The sequence below is a fragment of the Colias croceus genome, chromosome 11, assembly GCF_905220415.1.
Source record: "Colias croceus chromosome 11, ilColCroc2.1".
NCBI lineage: Eukaryota > Metazoa > Arthropoda > Insecta > Lepidoptera > Pieridae > Colias > Colias croceus.
In genome coordinates, this window is record NC_059547.1 from 111,382 (window position 1) to 132,579 (window position 21,198).

Genomic DNA, 21,198 nt, shown 5'->3' on the forward strand with positions numbered 1-21,198 from the left:
CAGCGGGATATATAATAATGTATTCACAATATAGCCAATAATTAGATTAAGTTTAATTCAAAGTAACAGAAGTTTTGACGTACTTTGAACGATGAAGCCTTGCTGAAGCCTAAACTCAGTTACGTTTTAGTCCTTTCGATGAAAGTTTTCCAATTTGTAGAGCAACTCCTCGCAAGGGTATAATTTGAATTACGGAAAGCGAAGTATCAATTGGCATTTACTCTGAGATGTTTTAATATAAGATACTTTCAAATATTTCTGTAAATGCCCATTTAGTTTATTTATTTATCAATAAAAAAGTACACGATAGCACATGATATATTGTATTAATATTTTTAGTTTCGATAGTTATTCAAAATAAAATATTAAAACAAGTTTCAGGCTTCAAAACTCGATTCACATTCATTAGGTATATATGAATATTTAAAGATTTTTTTGCATCATTTTAAGGTGCCTATAGAAATTACTGATAAACTTCATTGTCCCAGGGTGCCAACCCCCCGAGGGTCCGTCTCGAGCACGGGCAGCAGCACCACGTCGCGGATCGCGCGGCTGCTGACGCAGGTGCGCGCCGCGGTCGACGACGCGCCCGGGGACGCCACGCCGCGACGCCTCAGCTGGGAACGGTCAGTCAAACTCAAACATTTATTTGTTTTAATTAGACTTCTTTTAGAAGCACTTTTGACATTGATCAACATAACATAGTTTTACCACAGCATCGGAAATCAATTTATACGGAGAAGAACCGGCAAGAAACTTCATAGTTGGATTTCGTGAGGTTATGCCACAGAAAATGGGATACGAAAAGAAGATTTTTTTCAATAAAATTATAATCTAAACACAATTGAAGTAATACGGTTGTTACTTTGAAAATCTTCACTTGTTATTACGATTTTCGATGTCAGCTTTACACGAAATGCCGTGACGTAGAGCTTGTTTCAAGTTTGTGAGTGAAACAGTCGAATGTTTTGTAGGGAGTTGCCGTACTGTTCGTATCCCGTTTACTGTGATTTTGTCAAGTCTGTTGACATTTAATAATAAAATCCCCTCAAGAAAAAAGTAAAGTAGGTACAGCATACAAAAAGTACAGAAGGTGGACTTGTCGATTGGCAAATTCAAACACAGAAAAGGTATGAACGGAAAGAACAGGGTATAAATGAAAATCATGACGTTTACATAATGAAAGAAATACTTATAGACTCGTGCAAATCTGAAGAAAACGTGTGTATAAATTACATATGAATTATTAGTTGAGATGGCGCGTGGGAGGCGCTGAAACGCGGATTTTCCCGCAAATTTCATATTATTTCCGTTGATGTGCTTCTATTGCTCGTAATATTATATTATAATTTATATGTATAGACCTTGCTACATAAAAAAATGAATAGCAATTCAACTCTTAGTCAATGTTGGAAAATCAACGCACTATTTCTGAATACAGGTCACTAGTTAATACTACCAAAAAAGATTCATTTTATTATATTAGTAAAATTGCGTAGAGAATTATATTTTTTAAAACTCTACATTAAAATAATTAATGTTAGGCTAAGTATGGTTTATTTTTTCTCTGCTTGCTTAGCCGTTTGATGTGATTTCCCCGGGGATGGAAACTTAGAGATTGAGATGAAAATGTTCTGTGCTTAAACAAGATGAGTCTGTATAGTATAATAACGCGTATAAAAATAGACTTTTTTTAATCATTTAGAACTTTATCTCCTTTCAATGAGTGCCAAAAATAATTAAAACATTCAATTTGAAACACTGACTCCCAATAATTGAATTTAATACCTACCTATGTGCTTTTTGTTTCTTTTATGTTTGTTATGTTTCTAGACATTTGACAGTGAACGTTCAACGTGGCTGCGGCTAGAGTCTAGACAGACCGATGGGCGATTGTCGACAAACTAACAGTTGCAGATAAATTATTAAATGATGGATAATTCGCGTGTTAACAAAACAAAACTGTTATTGTTTAAAATCCTATTACATTCTGGAAGGCTTGTTATTCAATATTCTAATTTCTCTTTCAAAATATTATAAGCATAAACAATTTATGAAAATAATAGGCAGTAATAAAAACATAAGTGCTAAACATGAATATTTAATGTAATAATCAAAAGGCAAGTATCATATTTTGGGTTACGAGTTAAATAAACAACTTATTTCAATATTATACGTACTTAAAACTAAAACGTATTTTAATATGGCATATAACAATTAATACATACACACCTAACTATATTATGTTGTCGCTAAGTAACCGTTAAAGTCGTTTCATAATTTGTTATTTACATTCTATTACGAGGTAGTTAGTCCGTTAAATCTAGGAACTAGAGGTGCAGCTTTAATTAAAACGTGTTTCAATTTAAAGCGACCTTCGTGCTCCGTGACGTCACTCGAAGGGTCACCGGTCACCGCTGCACTGAATTTATTATGTTTCACCGCAAACGAACGATGTCAATTACTTACTCGAAACAAACGTGCAGTTAGAAATTAATAAGCGCGTATTAAAAACGAACCCAACAAATAAGTATTGCGCAAACAAATTTCACGCTGTCAAAAGCGTGCAGTGCCAGAAGCAATCTATTAAATGAAATTTAAAAATGAAGTACTTTTTAAATTTGTACGTTTGAATGGTTTTCATAAGAGAGGGAGTTCAGTGTGTTGTACATGACACAGCGAGCACCTCTGAGGTAGTCTGATGGAGAGGGGGCACGATCAAAGGAGGGACGTCGGAGGGCAGGTGTCTGAGAGCGACGGGAGGCACAGGTTGAATGGATGCTGGAAACATCATTGTCTAGAATTTACCTATTGGAATATGTGTTGACGTACTGACAGTTAATTGCACTATTTTCTGAACTAACATGTTGTTAGCAATACTTCGCAGTTTGTATAAACTATGTCTTATTCGAGCAATAACATAATATTATAATCTATAAACCCGTTGACACCGTCACAAATAACCGTTTCCCGACAAATAACATAACAATATATCCCGATAATGGTCAGTGTCGCGCAAGAGAGCCGTAGCAATGAAATGTAATGTATTAGCTACGGTTGCGGTGCTACGACACCGCTACGAGCGCCTAATGCCCTGTACACGCTCTATCGGCTACGCAGACAGAGCGGTCTACGACGTGGTCCAATTTGAAATGGTCTAAGTTTAACAATACTCCTGTTTGAGAAATAGTACACTAAATGTGTTGACCTGTTTGGGAATTTGTGATGTTGTAATAGAAAAGCTAGATTTCGTACTCAAAAATAGAATAATATATTATAAATGTCGGACTTAAACTCTTTATAAGTACTTACCTATATGTTTATTATTTATCAATTTTGAAAACAATAATTAGTTCTTAATTCAATCTATTGGAAAATTCTGTAAAGTTGTTATTCGACATTTATCCCATATTTTCTCAGAATATTACAAACAGATTTTGATCAAGGAATGGCAAGGGAGTAGTGGAAAACAAACAAAGTTGTTTATAACAGATCTAGTACATATAACATATTTACAAGAACATAAACTCGCAAACTAAAAGTTTAAAGTTGGTTTTTATATTGACTAGTTCTGTGGAACAACTTTCAACTTTGGAAAATTCGTTCATGCATGATGCAACTGAACTAGAACAGTCAATTTTATGTAAACTATTGTAAGATACATTTTGTGATATTCTTATTTCATTTTATAGTGTTTTCGTGACGATGTACATTGTACAAAGGATATTTTTATTTGATTCCTTTACTAGGGGGATATTCGTAACTTTTTTAAATTGAAATAATTGCGATATCACTAAAGGTTCAGAAATACAAAAATATAAAACAACGAGATCGTCTCTACATTAGCCTGTCAACCAAATTGTACTAACGAGTGACATGGAAAGGTTTAGGGCAAAAAAAATTGAATAAATCAAAAATCTATTGAATAAATTCAAGATGGTAATCGGATAACGAAAAGTGACGCCATCTTTATTATAATGTGAGCCGTTGTGACGCGACAGCTGTGGGTATGATAGTTGTGTCTTTAATAGCCTTTTATAAGTACTTGATATTTTTTGATAAGTTTATTTGGATTAAAATCAAAATCAAAAAAAAATCAAATCATTTATTTGCAATCAAACATGGTTACAACACAACAGACAACTTACATAATGTAATAACTATAATATGTGGTACATTTATTGTGACATTTTGAACAATGTCTCCTATGCTAGGAAAAAAACCTGTGTTATAGGAGACATTCATCCGTCCTTTGTTACAATTTACGTAAGGATTTATTACTAGGACTATGCAAGTTTTCTAAAATTTATAACGGTATCAAAAACATGGTAAATATTCAATAACTAAAATAAAAATATATATATAAGTAAGAAAACATTGTAAATATCGTTGATAGAAGATGGATAGAGGTATAAATATTAAAGAAAGGAAGTGTATTGATTGTGTGTGTGTGTGTGAGTGTGAGTGTGTGTGTGTGTGTGTTTGTGTGTTGTGTGATTTATGTAAGTTTTAAGTTACCTAAATAAGTTTATGGTCTATCAGGTGTTCGCATTCATCGTAATTGAGAGTAAGAAGGAAGTTGTTTATTTTAGACTTTAGTTGCATTGTATTCATATTGTGAATATTAAGTGATTTGTGTAGTTTATTATATAAGAGCGTACTTAGATAGTCGTAATGTCTCTTAGCAAACGCAGTCCTTGTATATACGACTGGGCATATTGGCGGGGGCCGCCTCTTACTCGTATCTGACATATTACTTTTATTTGCAGGAAGAGTTTTGTGCTTGCTCATTATTGTCCGAAATATGTACATTTTGCGCACTGTGAATACATTAAAATCAGTGTAAAGTTGTATCGTTGGGTACCTGAATGGTTTGTTAAGGAGTGCTTTGATCACAGCTCTTTGTGCTCGTTCCGCTTGTAAAATAGTGTTTTTTGAGGCACCACCCCAGGCCGTGATACAGTAACTAATAATTGATTCACACAGTGCGGAGTATACTATTTTTAAAACACCTTTATTTGCGGCAATACGTAATTTTTTGAAGACAAAGATTAATTTCCTTATGCGCGAGGAGATTGCATCAAGGTGTTGTTTCCACGATAGGCAAGCATCTAACCAGATTCCCAAATATTTTACTGTGTTGGCCCTATCTATTGAAAGGCACTTGCAGGTGTTTACTGTATCGCACGAGTGGGCAACAATTTTAAAAGAGTGTTCAGGAGGTATGGCTGATATTCTACAACCAAAGGTAATAAATTTTGATTTTTTTATATTAAGGGTCAGGTAGTTTGACGTAAGCCACATATGAACAATACTCAGGGCACCTTCTGCTATTTTCTTGGCCTCATCCCAGTCACGCCCACTAACCAACAGCACGGTATCATCAGCGTATGCAATAATACGAGTAGATGGATAGGCAAGTTGGCAAAGCTCATTGACATATATTTGAAAGAGGAGAGGAGAGAGAAGACTACCTTGGGGTAAGCCGAAATCCAAACGTTCTTCGGTACTGATATGACCATTAACTTTAACGGATTGGGTTCTATTTGAGAGGAAGTCTTCCAATAATTTATAAGCCGTTCCCCGTATACCAATTCGCTCAAGCTTTTTTAGTAGGATAGGGATAGAGATAGTATCGAAAGCTTTGGACAAGTCGAGGAAAATACCGATACACTTCAGTTTGTTGTCGATGTTTTTTACTAAGAAATCAAGGAGCTCGGAGACCGCATTTTCTGTCGACATGCCTTTTCGAAAACCAAACTGGTTGTCAGCGATGATTTTATATTTTTCAAGATAACTAAGTATGTTTTTGTAAATTACTCTTTCTAAAATTTTGGAGATAACTGGCAGTACTGAAATTGGCCTGTAATTGTTCATACTATCTCTATCCCCAGCCTTATAAACCGGGTGTACGATAGCCTTTTTGAGAGCTGTAGGGAAAATTCCCGTACTTAAAGCGAGATTACAGATGTGCGTAATGGGAGGTACTAATTTAGATCTAGTAGCTTTAAGTAACTTGGGGGTTATGCCATCCCACCCGGGGGCGCTATCAATGCGGAGATCACTTACTATAGCATCAACTACTTTTTCATCGATCTCCAAGAAAACAATTGAATTACGCATTGAGCAGTTTAAGCTAAAACTATGAGTAGATCGAGGTTGAGTAGATAACAAAATAGAGTAGCGTCTATTTTGTTTGCCATATTTTTTCCGATGCTAGCGAAGAAACTGTTTACGGCATTTACTGATTCTAAAGGGTTACTATGTGTGTTGAGGAGTTCGGAGCATGATGAAGTGCCTGTATGTTTATCTAACACGTTACGGACGGCTCCCCACATTTTTTTAGTGTCCTTACCGGCGTCGACAAATAATTTTTCTTCGAACTCTCGTCTCACTTTTTTGAGTAGGTTGTTACAGAAGTTACGATAACGTAAATACGTGATTTTCAGTATGGTATTTTTTGGGTTTTTATTAGATTTGTGGTGCATTCTATCTCTATTGCGGATACACCTAAGAAGACCAATGGTCATCCACGGTTTTATGAGTCTATGTTTGGAAGGAATAGGTCTAAGTATAGTATTCTTTGACAAAATGGGCGAGAGCAGATGGAGTAGACTATACATAGCTCCGTTAGCATCCGTACATCTGAAAATGCTTGAAAAATCGCATCTTTCAATATCGTTAACAGTTTGCCTAAAGTCTAAGCGGGAACGATTTAAGGGAATGATCTTAGTAGTTGATTTTAATTCTAAATTCAATAGTAAAGCCGAATGATCGGTTATTGATGTTTTGAGTATGAGTGATAATGAAGTGTAAGTTGTTTTTAAAAGTATATGATCTAGACAATTATCTAATCGAGTTGCGAGATGGTGGGCTGGGAGAAACCCATGCGAGGCCATAAAATTTAAGTAATAGTTTGATCGAAGATCGTTGTTATTTTGAGCTATATTAATGTTCATATCGCCAATTATCGTAATATTGCGAGATTCATTATAATTCGATAAAATGCATTCTAGGATATCCAGAAAGCTATCTATGTTTTTATGGCATGGGGATCTATATATAGCGATTAATATTATTTTATTGTATATGTTGCATACCAAACCACTTGCATTAACAAGGTTCGGTTCATAAATATTAAAACTTAAAGAGTTTTTGATATAGAGGACGACTCCGTCATTTTGATTTATAACTTTTGATGTGTGAAATGAGCTGTATCCATTGAATTGTGGTATAATAGGGGAGTTTTGCAGCCAACATTCTGTTAAGATTATGACATCTAAATCGATTTTTATCTCTACGAGTAGGCACAGTAGCTCGTTGAAATTTTTGTTAATGCTTCTAATATTAATATGCAATACATTAAGTGAATTTTCGGAGGGGTTTATATATTTTGAACAAAGTTGTGGAGAGCATGCATATGAGGAGCAGACCGTGAAACTGTCTAACTCATCATTTAAATTATTTATAGTTGCCATTGGTAATAGACGTAAAAGACACTAGTGATTCGCTATAGAGATTGTTATTGTCGCGGAATACAGAAAAAAATTGGACTGGGTATGCAAGAGTTAAATTATTATGTATAGAGATTTGTGTGCTGAGAAAAATGATTGTTGGAATGTTAATCTTATTGTTTAAATTATTGTGAGAGTAACGATAAATGCTATGAAATTTTAGGAATAGTATAGTGTAATTTGATGGATGGTGTAGTATAATTGTATGTGTTTTATTGTTTGTTATTGTATTAATACGTGAGTTTGAGTCTGATGAGGTAGTATAATATTCTAAAATAATGTAATGTAATCTACGTTCTTCTATATTGTTTATGTGTGTAATCCTTTCTATAATATACATAATAACATTAATTGCGTTTTTAAGAAGTTTATATACAGAGATCATGCTGCATATACTAATACAGGATACAATATTTACGATTAATCTGGCACAAACTAAGTGATATAGTCATTGGTTAGTATTATTAAGGAATTGTAACTCACGCAATGTTTGTTCAGATTTTACAAGAATTTGTTTCGAACCTGATATTTTCCTTAAAAATATATTACCATTTGTGGTCCAACAGTAATCGTAATTATTGTTTTTAGCGAATTCCTTTGCAGTAAGAAACAGCTTTCTTGAACTAGCGAGAAGGTGTTCTGATACATAAATGGGACGATCTTCTCCAGGCAAGCCGATACTTTTCGTGGTAAGGCGGTGGTCCCTTGAATGTTTTTTATTGAAGGTTCTTAAAGACGTAACAATTTTGTTTTTTAATTGAACGTTACTAAGCTCGGCTACGATGGGTCGTATGGATCCTGTTTTGCCTGGTAGTCGATATACATCCCGGATATTCGATTCCCCCAGCGTCACGTCCACTGCGGAGCACACTTTTGTAACTATGTTTGATAATTGTGATATGGATTCGTTATTCTCTGGTGGAATATTTCGTATCTCGATGGTAGAAACCCTGGATGAGCGCTGTAGGTCCTGTATTTTTGTCTCAAGGGACTTAATGCTTTCTCTGTATGTTTGTTTTTCTTTTTGTAGTATTTCAATTTGTTTAAGCATGTCATCATACTGTTTATTAATAAAGGTGATAGTTTTTTCAATTTCAAGGTTTGATTTTTGGATAGCAGTGTTTTGAAGTTTTATCTCAGCCATTTCGGACGACAATTTGTTTAAGGCTGAGCTTTGTTCGTCACAGAATTTCTTAAGGTACGATTCCTGTTCGTCTTTCCATGTTTTTAGTATTTTATGAATATCGATATTAGTATCCTTATTTTCCGAGTCCGGTGAAAAGCAAGGGCGAGGACGTTTTTGGCGCATTGTGGTGTTTACATTTGCACTAGGACTGCTCGATATCAGTTGGGGAATGTCCGATTCTGACATTGTTTGAGTAATATTACCGGAGGTAGTCGGAGGCGAGCGTTGAACGCGCGGCATCATTCCAGAGTCGACGCGACGTAAACTAGATCTTAACACTTACTGACGTAGATTCGCTTATGCGGTGAAAACAGCGTAGATGAACTTCAACCAGCAGAGCTCGTGACGTCGTGGACTAGTAGTACGGGACAGCAATAATTATGGCCACTGTCTTTTTCTCGCGGAGGTGAAAGGTGGGCGGCGGAGGAAGACTTGTACGCTATTGCCGTAGCGGAGTCATGGAGCGATGGACTCAAGATTGGTCACTTTAGCACTAATTTATAAGCGTTAGAGTCGCGCACGAGATCTTATTAGATTTATGAGTAAAAACTTTAACACGTCTGCTTGCAGTCACAGTTTCGGACGGAATGTCTAAATGATGGCTGATATATTTAAAAACGCGAATAGACCGACAGCACTTCAATTTTCTAAAGGAATGATTTTTTAATGTACCTACAAAATTTCACTTGTTATATTCCTTAAATTTCATCGAGAATTTCTTTGAAAATATATTAATTAATAATGATATCTATAACATAGTGTAACAATAGCTAGAGGAATATATCAATGTGGGCGACAGCGTTGATTTTATCAACAAACAGTAATTCTGTCTTCTAAAAATTTACATTTTTTTCCTTCCTTTTTCTTCACTAACGATGCGAAAATTGTCCAATAACAGTGAAACGTATGTGAGTACTGTGGTCACTCAGCTGAGTCATTTAAATCGACAGCTTTTACGCATTTTGTCACAGTCACCAACTTTGTGGATATTATCCAGAAATCTATTTTGTGAGACTAGCAGCTATTGTTAGCTACATAATACGAAATTGGTAGTTTTATTTATGTAACCTACTTCATTTCTACGCAGTTTTGTCAGCTCATTCTTCCCCACAAGGAAAATAATTTAGGGAAATTCTTTCGCGTGGCTTTAAATTATAACGACTAAAACTGCGGGCGGTAATCATTTTAATCCCAATGCTTTCGGATGGGCTGAAATTCCTTGAAAGTTTGGAAGGAATTTTAAATAAAGAAAAGGATTGTACAATTGTACATTCAATATACTTTTCATTTCTATATATTCAGTGCAATGCCAATATTTCTTCACGTTTCCCAAAAGGTTGTGCCGAATGTTAGTTTTTTTTAATCTTCTCGATAAAAACAAAGTTACAACTACTTAATAGTACATCCTTTTGTTTATGATATAAATTAAAAAATGCTGTATAACTTCTTTATATGTTTCTTACGCTCCAGTATATGGTTAGTATACTTTTGCGTTCCCGCCAGTAGTTTTCTTCCGCATCTACTTAATAATAAATTTGTAACATTCTTATAATTTCCACAAGGCATATCGGTTACCAAATAAATCACTTTAAAGGGCAATCACAGCCAAAATAAATAGGGCTTGAAGAATAATGATGAAATGGGAAGTAAATCAGCCGGTGCCAGTGACGCTATCTTGACGTTTAATTACTGACTGCGCGAGCCCTTCGACAGATATTGTGTTTCGTTAAATGGGATTGTGCTCTTTCTGCCTTTTTAACATCACAAAGAAGTGCAATTAAAAGCATTCTCTCTGGTTGTCTATCCATGAATTTATAAAAATGGATAGTTGTGCGTGTAATAAATATGTGTGTGGAGAGCATAATTCGAAACTTTTATATCAGTAGGTAAATGTAATATAAGTTGTTTCTAAGTTTAATGAATTAAAAATATACCTATATCTATAGATATTATATGCGTACAATAGTGATCCAAATTTTCGGTCGTTTATTTAGTTTTATCCATAAGATCTCGGCGTGAAACTGAAAAAAAATAACGTACAGACGACGTCAACGGCGACGACAATCTTTTTTGTAAAAACTTATTTAATACATTCACACCGAATCCTCGCGAGTTTACCTCCGACACTCGGGATTCTTTTGAGCAGAACTTCGCATCGAATAATAGGAACATTGTTATTCCAACAGGGAGGAAATTCCTCTCATTATTCACCAAGTTGCTAAGAGGTAAACTTATCTACGAATAAACGCCTATAATATATCTTGTCAGTGACAGTCGTTTGCTTTATGGACGCTGGACTTCCTTATTATGTTGATGGCAGATGTGCTGAAATAAATTGTGATTAATTTTAAAAAATTAACTCAATTATGTTGAATTTATCGCTCTGAACTTTTTCTAATCATAACATTAACAATAATTCATGATTAATACCTTCAGAAGTATAAAGTTATATTTCTTTAGATTTTTAAAGGAACAGTGTACCTTTTAAAAAAAACAACAACAATAATATACTAAATAAATAAAATATGACTGTATTTATAAACGGAAAAGTTATCTGTTTTCCTTGTTCTTAGAGCAAGCTTTCTTATTTTTGAGACTACATATCGATACATTTACAACAGCATGCAAGTAGGCCATGGCCTATGACAATCAATTAATTAAACCTAATTACCATTACCAATTACCTAGCACCCCTTGCATTGATACAGACTCTATATTACAAAGTACTGAGTAGCGAATACTACAGGGTCGATATCTGAAGATTTGCATCGAAGAATTATTACCGAAGCTTTCTGTGTCAAGGTTGGAAGTTGGAACAATGCACACTTTGCCACTAACTTTTTCTCCATACAAAGAGACGAATTTGAATGGAAACACATCGCCTACCTTTGATGAGGAATATGTAACGATAAATATTTGACGGTGTTCGTTTTCCACTCGTTTTCCTGCTCAATATTATACTATGGAGTTTATCCTAGACAGTAACATTTTTAATTTCGAAGTCCTGATTGCCTTGCTGTACTTGAGCGTAGTAAGTAATAGGTATTTATTATCTATATAAATAATAGATTTGACATGATATACAAATATCATTGAAATATTCATTAATTTATTATATATGTAAAATACTAGATCATAATTAAATTTAAATAAATTATATTTTGGTAACTAATTTATTTAAGACGCCCTTAACCGCAGCAACGTGTTATAATTAAAGTTACCCTACATACATTGCCTTACTATTACCGTTGCGCAGTGTAATATCAGTTAATTAACTGCTAAATTAATCATGAGTGACAACTAATGAAAAGATTGTCACTGTTAACTCGTCTTATATTATTATAAATGCTAAAATCTCTATATCTACTATGGATTTTTTGCTTCGATGTCTAAAATCGAAATAGAGGGTGATAGTTTTTACCCCTGCTTTTGCTTGTGGGTTAAACCGCGCGGAAAAGCTAGTTCTGATACAAAATATAATCGATAATGATAATATTTTAGTTTAACGAGTGTTTTGATTAAATTGTTAACAAAGAACCTTGAAATAAAACGCTCTACCATATTCGGAAGTTTTAAAAATGTCAAATAGTAACAGAACTCTATTTCCCTTTGAGATTTGCGTTAAAACAAAAAGTAATAAAATCCCGTTTGTTTCTTAACGTTGTTTGTTCGAGACACAATTGTTGCAGTCGTCGAACCAATAAACTAGTTGTTTTCAATCCTCTAGCTTTCCTGTTCGACTTCATTTGCTTTCAAAACATATTATAATATCTTTAGAAACTTAATTTATCCTTTAGCGGTTGCAATGCGCAGTAATGCTCGAATTTATTTGTGAATGCAGATAATTTTATACGAAAAGCAAATATCTTTTCGTATAGATTACAAAAAGTCAGGCTACAACTGCAAAATCTATTAAAACTCCATATTTAGGTACGTGACGTAGAATTCCTAGAATTCCTAATAGAGTTATTGACGTAAATAGTATAATAATATATTATAATATCAATAACAATAAAATGGAAATTCAGTTCCATGTACGAATAACTATAAATAAAATTCGTGAAACATTTTTCTCTCTTTTCTAAATGTATTATGGTTTAAATCTCGTGTAAGATTTACATCCTTCTGCATTTCTCTTTCGTGTCTTGAAAACGACTTTAAGGATTTCCATGTAGTTTGTTGAACTTAAATCCAACATACAGGACTGCAGTAGGTAATTTTATCATTTGGATTAGATATTTTTAAATCTACCATGAATACCGGAGGATAGGTCGAATACGTAAGATAATTTTCATCTAGATACTAATATCTAATATTATAAAGCTGAAGAGTTTGTTTGTTTGAACGCGCTAGTCTCGGGAACTACTGGTCCGATTTGAAAAACTATTTCAGTGTTAGATAGCTCATTTGTCGAGAAAGGCTATAAGCTATATTATATCATCACGCTACGATCAACGGGGGCGAAACCGCGCGGAGCACCTAGCAAGATAATATTCACAACAGATCATCTTACTGTGACATGCCCATTAAAAATACTTTTTTTTAAAACTATTTTTAAATTTTTTTTCTTTTCTTTGTAGTTTCAAATGAATTCAATAACTCTAATAAAATAAAAATTAGAAGATTAAAAGCAATTATGAAATAACAATTACAAATGAACTGTATTAATCCCTTCGTCCCGATGATCGTCCCTTGAACTCAAAACAATGAACTTGTTCCATTACTTACTGCTCTCTTTATTATCTTCATGAGCTCACGATTCTATACTTTAAATGATATTGCTTTAGCTAATTGCGTAATTAAACAGTATTTGATTACAGTTATTATACTGCAGTAATTTTGAGATGGAAAATTGTTTGTTTTCCTTTATGACTTTCATAACTTCATAAGATAAGGGAACTTAACAATAACGTCAATCAAACGGATAACAGACATATCTCCCACACAAGCCAATTCGAACGCGGATAAATAAGGTAAATGTTTCGACCCTTTTCATTTTTACCAAAAAATATGCTAGCCTCGGGCATTTTTGTGGTATTAATGTATTTTTGACTGCAAAATTCTGTACTCTTATACAACCCAACTTGTAGGATTGACCCATTTACTATCTGATTGTACAAGCATATTATAAAAAATCATTGAGTGCGAGTCGGACTCGCGACACTTAGGGTTCTGTAAAAATAAGCTATTTATTTTCGCTAAATTACCCGTTGAAATCGCAATATTACGATATTTTAAAAAACATCTTGTTTTATTATAATTGTTTTGATAATATGAACTCGAATATAAATTTATTGCTATTAAAGTTTTTGAAAATAAATTTCGCTGTAACAAATCGAGCAGAACCTTTAAAAAGTGACATTTATGTATCTTAAATATTTGTCTTATTTTCATTATAGGTAATATTATTTTTTGTTTTTTAAAGTAAATATTTTTAAGATTATTTGAATATTTCAATCGTCTTATCCTAACGTTATCAATATCGAACAAAATAAATATTTAAAACGGTTAAATATTTATTATAGCCGTAATATTAAGTCGTAAATTTTAAGTATTTTTTCTTATTTATTATACATATTAATTTTATTATCCTTTAAATGTGTAATATTGTCTGCAGGCGGGAGGGCACCGAGCAGCTGCCGCGCTCGACGAGCATCGACTCTGTGGTGGAGGCCGCGCTGTCGGCGCGCCGCTCCGAGCCCGCGCCCGCGCTGCAGCTGCCGCTCTCGCTCGTCTCGCCGCGCGCCAAGACGCAGCGCGGACAGACCGGTTAGTGGAACTCACATCAATGATACCATTCTATACTATAAGCACGATAAAGGATGCCGTGAATCTGCACGGAAATGTATGACAATGACTAATATTCAGGATCAAAGTGATACGCGACCAAGGTTAAGGTCGCCAACATATTTGTGCGACTTTAGCAGCACGGCAGCTGCATGGCAGTTGCGCGACTATGGAGTTGTGAAATTTCATAGTTTCAGGTTTAAACAGAAGAGCACGGCCGCGGCAGCCGCGATGCTGTTCTTAATGTATCTTAATGGATATCGCTTCCACCGCGTTGTTCACGTCATAATTTGAATGAAGCTTCAAATTGTAGTAACTATAGTAGAGCCATTTTAATAGGCAACATTTGACAGTTTAACAAAATTCAACAACGTAACCTAGTAACGACGACATAGAATAACATGATATTTCGTTTTGTTAGAACTGCACATTTGCTTAACTTTTTTCAATTACGACTACATATTTATAATAATAATGACCGATACAAGTAATTTAAAGATTTCATTTTACTGATAAACCATTCTAAACATAATAAACAATTTCTGAATTGAAAAACTCTGACGTCGCCACAATTTTGTGTCAATTAACCTTTTTTCTTTTTAAATACCAGAGATGTTACTCTAAAAATCGAAATCTGACATCTAGAATCGAATGCATTGATTACTTGTGAATAAAAATCATCATAAATTAATAAATTCGATTGACAAATGTTTCATCCTTATCGATTAATTCACTTTAATCGATGTTTTTAAGCAGGTTACCTCTCTTCGAAGATAAAATTGATAGACGTCAAATGTTGCCTATTAAATTGGCTCGACTATAATTGTAAACATTGTAGGTACCTAGTTACGCATCCACCCCAACCCTCTGTGTTAGGTTGAGCAATAGCCTTCCGCTGGCCTCAGCAAGACCACCGGAGAGTTCTTGCAATTTAACATAAGCATTCCACATAATGGAAAACATTTGTTTCGCAATAAGGTATCGCTTGTATCATTGCATGTAATTCTGGCATTAACATTTGTGACTCCAAATCGTCCACTTGTTATAGTTAAATAATTAAATAAGTTTAATTTTAATTTTATTTTATTTCTTTTTTTAAAAAAGTCAAATCGCTCCCGCAAAGTTTAACTGGCGCAGCCGGTAGGATAGCCATATAAGGTCTGCATGTCTAGAGGTCTTCAAAATTAGCCCTAGAACATTGCTATAAAGACCGTGCTATCCTAAAAGAACCGAAATATAAATTTGTTAAACGACCACGACGAGGACATATTGGGATCGACGATCGGTTGGTGAGTAAAACTTTTTGCCATCCTTTCTCATATATTCCCATATCCTTTTCACGAGAGTGTAATTTGACTTTTGATTATTATTTTTTTTTACTGTTATTTTGGGATTGAACGTCTCTCACTATAACGGATCTGGTTTTAATATGAAATTCTATTAAATCAGCAATTAGTTATAACTTATACAATAAGGAATATCGTATTTAATTCTAAGAATTGTCTTGCATAAAACTCTGCACAGACTAATTAGCTATAGAGTGTAACTTAAATAAAAGTTTTACATAAGAAAAGTAAATGAATTTTTGCATAAAGAAATATTAATATTAATTGATTTAAATGATCTCAAAATTGATCGTAATTCAATTAATAAATTTTATATTTTATATGTGATTCACTTTACTTCAAGTTTTAATTTTTATAGTAATTGATAACATATAATTTTTTTATTCTGCTATATTTTAATAATTTTTATTATATTGTGTTTTAAATTGATTTCTGTGTGTGTGATTTTTATAATTCGAAATTATTGTAATTGGTTAAAGACTTCAGAACTTTAATTACTCTGTACTTATTTAACATGGAAAGCGTAAACGTAATAACAATTCCGAGTGATATGTTAAAGCTTATTCCTCTTTTTGGTGGAGACAAAAGAATTTTGAATTTATTCTTTCGAAAATGTGAATATATAATTAATAAATTTAGAGGGCATGAAGAACAGAATATTTACGTTTTACATGCCATAACTAGTAGATTAATAGGCGATGCCGCCGCGTTATTATCGGAGCGCGAAGACATTAATACTTGGCCCGCTTTAAAGGAATTACTAGAACAGCATTTTGGTGATCCGCGTAGTGAGGATTGCATAAAAATCTCTCTCGAGTCCTGTAAAATTAAATCCGGCGAAAGTTACCTTGAATTTTGTAATAGGATACAGAATATTCGATCATTATTAATATCGAAGGTAAATTTATCGGTAGATATGGAAATTAAACGCGCGAAAATTGCGATTTATAATCATACAGCCCTCAACGTTTTCTTGTATAATTTGCCCGAAAGCATGGTGCGTATTGTTAGACTAAAATCACCTAGTACATTAGAACAGGCTTTAGAAATCGTTTTAGAAGAAGTTAATTTTCACGAGCAATACCAATCGCGCAATCGTATCCACAATAATACAACGCTGCCGAAGCAAACGCCTAACGTTACGGTGCCCCAATTTTTACAAAATAATCCTCAACAAAGATTTAATTTTGGGATACCAAATGTACCTCAAAATGCACAGCAGGCAAAATTTGGTTTTAAATTTACACCTCAACAACCATTTAATAATAACCCACAGTTCGGGTATAGGCCTTCATTCAATCAAAATCCACAATTTGGTTATAGGCCTCCTCAAACTTTTGGTATAACGCCACAGAATTTTGGTCAAAGACCTCCTCAAAATAACCACTTTGAGACTACTGACGTTTCCATGAGGACAGCACCCCCTCGACCACAAAATATAACTCAGCCAGGTTTTAGAGTGAACGAAACCGACTTACTGTATAATGACAATTATTACTATGACTACAATCCTTACGACTATACGAATTACTATAGCTATAATCCTTACGACTATACGAATTACTATGGCTGTAATCCTTATGATACGAATTACGAATACGATGAGAATGAGATTTATACACCCACTGACGATACCCAAGACATTAATGTGCTTCCGTCTGATAAAAAAAATTTTCAAACGAAAGCCTCTACCAAGAAAAAGTCGTAGAATCAAATTGCGATCCAAATCTGAAATTGCCACATATTTATATTTCTGAAATTAATTCCAAATTTGTGATTGATAATGGGAAGCAAAATTTAAACGCGGATGCTTTATCTAAAATTAGGGTTAACGCTACGCATTCCGATAACGAAAACGAATCTATGGTTGTTAATATAGGCGATAGAGACAATAGGCAAAGAACGCGTAACGACTCTAGTCCAATTACTATATCAGAACGCGATTCTAGTGAAACGATATCTATTCCCGACTCTGAAACTCTATCGGCGATGAGTTCTCCTAGAACATGTGACTACCCAGTCAGGTCACCATCTGTAACGTCGAAATCGGATACAGTTCATTCAGCTAATATTGTAGAATCGTCCGGTATACCTATATTACATGAAGCAATAGACACAAAACCAAATCAAATTTTAGTATATACGTGGTTTAAGAACGAAATACAAGTTCACGACCTTTCACGTGAAAAACAAAAGGTTTTAGAAGTTTTCTTGCCTACTAATAACCCGGATCTAGTAAAACAATTTTTAAAAGAGTATATTAAACCGAAAGTTAAGTATTTCATTTATTTCGAAGATGATGAACATCGCAAACAGTTTACTAGCATTGTCATAGAATTATTTAGAAAGGATACAGTACTGTTATTTGAATGTACGGAGCGTGTAGTTTTTATAGAAGATGAGAAGGAACAAAAGGCTATTATAATAAAACACCATCAAGGTAAAACGTGTCACCGCGGTATTAAAGAGACTCTAGCAAGTATACGTAGAAATTATTTTTGGCACAATATGCAGGAAACTATTTCAGCCCTTATTAATGCTTGTGAAACGTGTTCTAAAATGAAGTATGATCGTAATCCCTTTAAACCCATTTTACAGTTAACTCAAACACAAGACGCGCCGCTCCAAGAAATATTTATTGATATTTTTCAGATAGAAGGAAATTATTACTTAACTGTTATCGACGCATTTAGTAAGTTAGGTCAAGCCATTCCAATAGACAATAGATCAACGGCAGAAGTAGTGCGTGCACTCATGAAGTATTTTTCGTTTTACGGCACTCCTAGAAAGATTAGTTCAGATCCCGGTAGTGAATTTAATAATGAGCTAATGAAAGAATTTTTGAATTTACATAAAATTGAGCTTCATATCGGCTCACCTAATAATCCTAATTCAATGGGATTAATTGAGCGTTTACATTCGACCATTAGTGAAATTTATAGATGTGCGAAATACGAAGAGAAATGCACGGATGCAGCATCAGTAATGATGTATTCAATTATTGCCTATAATAGTTCAATTCATTCAGTTACGGGCTTAACCCCTTTTGAAGTCGTATTTGGTCACACGGATTCAGGTAGCTTATTTAACGCAGATTTCGAGAAGCATTATGTACAGCAATTGGTTAAGGACCATGCAAAATGTTTAAAGGTTCTATATAAACATTTAGCAGATAAAATGATCGAAACTAAGCAAAAAGTAAAGGATAGGAGAGGTGGTGAAGATCAAATCAGTCTCCCATCAGGAAAAATTATATTTGCGAAAGACGTTAATAAGCGAAAAAGCAAGGATAAGCCGCGATTCCATAAAGCTAAGGTTATAGGTTCAAGGAACGTTATACCGATAGAGATTGGTAAAAGGAAGACTAAGGTCCCTATTAAAAATGTAAAACGCCCTCCGCGTTGTGGTGTTGGCTGATAGTGATGAGGTCCGCGCTGGCTCTTCAACTACAACCTCTTAAACATAACCGGAAATTTAGACTATAGTGACGGAATGAGATACGATAAACTTACACCTAAACTTGAAAACGATCAAACTATCATTAGAAATAAAATTACTTTAATATCTAAAATCCTAATTCTACTGAAGTCTTAAATCAAAATTCTAATATTAGATAAGCGTTTAAAAATTGTAGAATCTATGATTAAGGAATTAGCATCTAAGGATAATCATTGGGTTTATACTACTTATGTTGTAAGCCTTTTAAATTTATTTGTAAGTAACTTTCGTACTATTTTTATAAAATTAGGGGAAGTAGAGACTGCTCTAGCATTTAGTAAAGTATCCATACTACATCAAAGCATTATTAATTCTACAGAGTTGTTGCAACATTTAGTTCTTATATCTCAAACTGAAAGTTTAGTGTTTAAAGCGAGTGAGGCAAATTTAGTAAAACTAGAAGAAACTATTAATGTTAAATCATATATTAAACAAAACCAGATTACGTTCATAATGGAGGTTTCAATTACAGATAATTATACTTATAACTATTACAAATTATACTCTATACCTATGTACCGTGCTTCCGATAGTAAAACCCTTTCCATTTTTCCTAAATATCCTTACCTGTTGGCAAAGGGGATGCAATACTTACCGATCGTAAAACCGTGCCGATCGCTCGCTGCTGGAGAACAATTTCTATGCGATGAACGAAATCAAACGCCTTATCCTGAAAATACTTGCATAGAACAACTGCTTAAATTTGAAGGAAACCCAATGCACTGCGAACAACAGCTAATCAATATAGAGAATGTAAGAATTCAAAGAATCACATCTATAAGTTGGATACTTTTCTCACAATACAGAAATACTCTGACTCAAATTTGCAATTGTGATGGCAGCAAATATCCTGTCGTGGGCACATACATAATGACCATCGACGAACCATGTAGCATCGAGATCCAGAATATAACGATTCGCCCTCACCAAGTAATCACTGAGAATGATCCTGTAGAACGAACAAAAATTATAGTTTTGCCGCAATTACCTGTGAATAGAACTCCAACATTATCCAGTACTCGTGTACTCAATATGCGAGGAATCAACTTGAACGAAGTTAAATATATGTCAACGATATAAAAGCAATCAGTGTTCAGTGATAGTGAAATGGTTAACAGTGAAAGAAACTTTAGATTCAGTGCTACTTTAGGCTATACGTCTCTATTTTTAATCTTTGTACTTGTAATTCTTTTTTTACTTTACTTACTTCGTTATAAGATATTAAATGTAATGTGTCTGCGAAATCATCGGATAGTTATTAAAAATGAACAAACCGATAATTTCGCACTTAAGGAGGGAGGAGTTACGCATCCACCCCAACCCTCTGTGTTAGGTTGAGCAATAGCCTTCCGCTGGCCTCAGCAAGACCACCGGAGAGTTCTTGCAATTTAACATAAGCATTCCACATAATGGAAAACATTTGTTTCGCAATAAGGTATCGCTTGTATCATTGCATGTAATTCTGGCATTAACATTTGTGACTCCAAATCGTCCACTTGTTATAGTTAAATAATTAAATAAGTTTAATTTTAATTTTATTTTATTTCTTTTTTTAAAAAAGTCAAATCGCTCCCGCAAAGTTTAACTACCTATTACTATTTTTGAAAACATTTTTGACCAAGTGTGCCGGTCAAAATCGTTTTTGACTGATTGCAACGTAAACAAATACACGAAAATATAATAATCACGTGTAAGTGATAAAAATATAATTGTTTTTATTCGCCTTGTTTCATTCGTGTTCTGATTATGGATCAGAAATTTATACTGTTATTCAAACATACCATAAATACCATGGAATATCAATTTTTGTGTAGCTACACAAAAATTGATATTCCATTCAAGCAAAATTTAACAAGGGTCTATCCTT

General features: G+C 34.0%; 2 protein-coding genes across 2 annotated transcripts in view; both read left to right on the top strand.

The window, feature by feature from the left end:
- LOC123695631 overlaps window positions 1-14,474 on the top strand; it is a 62,515-nt gene extending 48,041 nt beyond the window's left edge. Inside the window, exons 4-5 of the mRNA XM_045641538.1 lie at window positions 489-626; window positions 14,318-14,474. Coding sequence (XP_045497494.1) covers window positions 489-626; window positions 14,318-14,474 — 295 coding nt within the window. The remainder of the gene's footprint in view (window positions 1-488; window positions 627-14,317) is intronic.
- Window positions 14,475-16,281: 1,807 nt separating this feature from the next.
- On the top strand, window positions 16,282-17,630 carry LOC123695576. Its single transcript, XM_045641467.1, has one exon. The coding sequence runs from the start codon at window positions 16,348-16,350 to the stop codon at window positions 17,539-17,541; it is 1,194 nt and encodes a 397-aa protein (XP_045497423.1). The 5' UTR covers window positions 16,282-16,347; the 3' UTR covers window positions 17,542-17,630.
- Window positions 17,631-21,198: the final 3,568 nt, after the last annotated feature.

Excerpts from the sequence above, each read along its gene's own strand:
- LOC123695576 (XM_045641467.1), top strand. The coding sequence starts at position 16,348 with ATGGAAAGCGTAAACGTAATAACAATTCCGAGTGATATGTTAAAGCTT.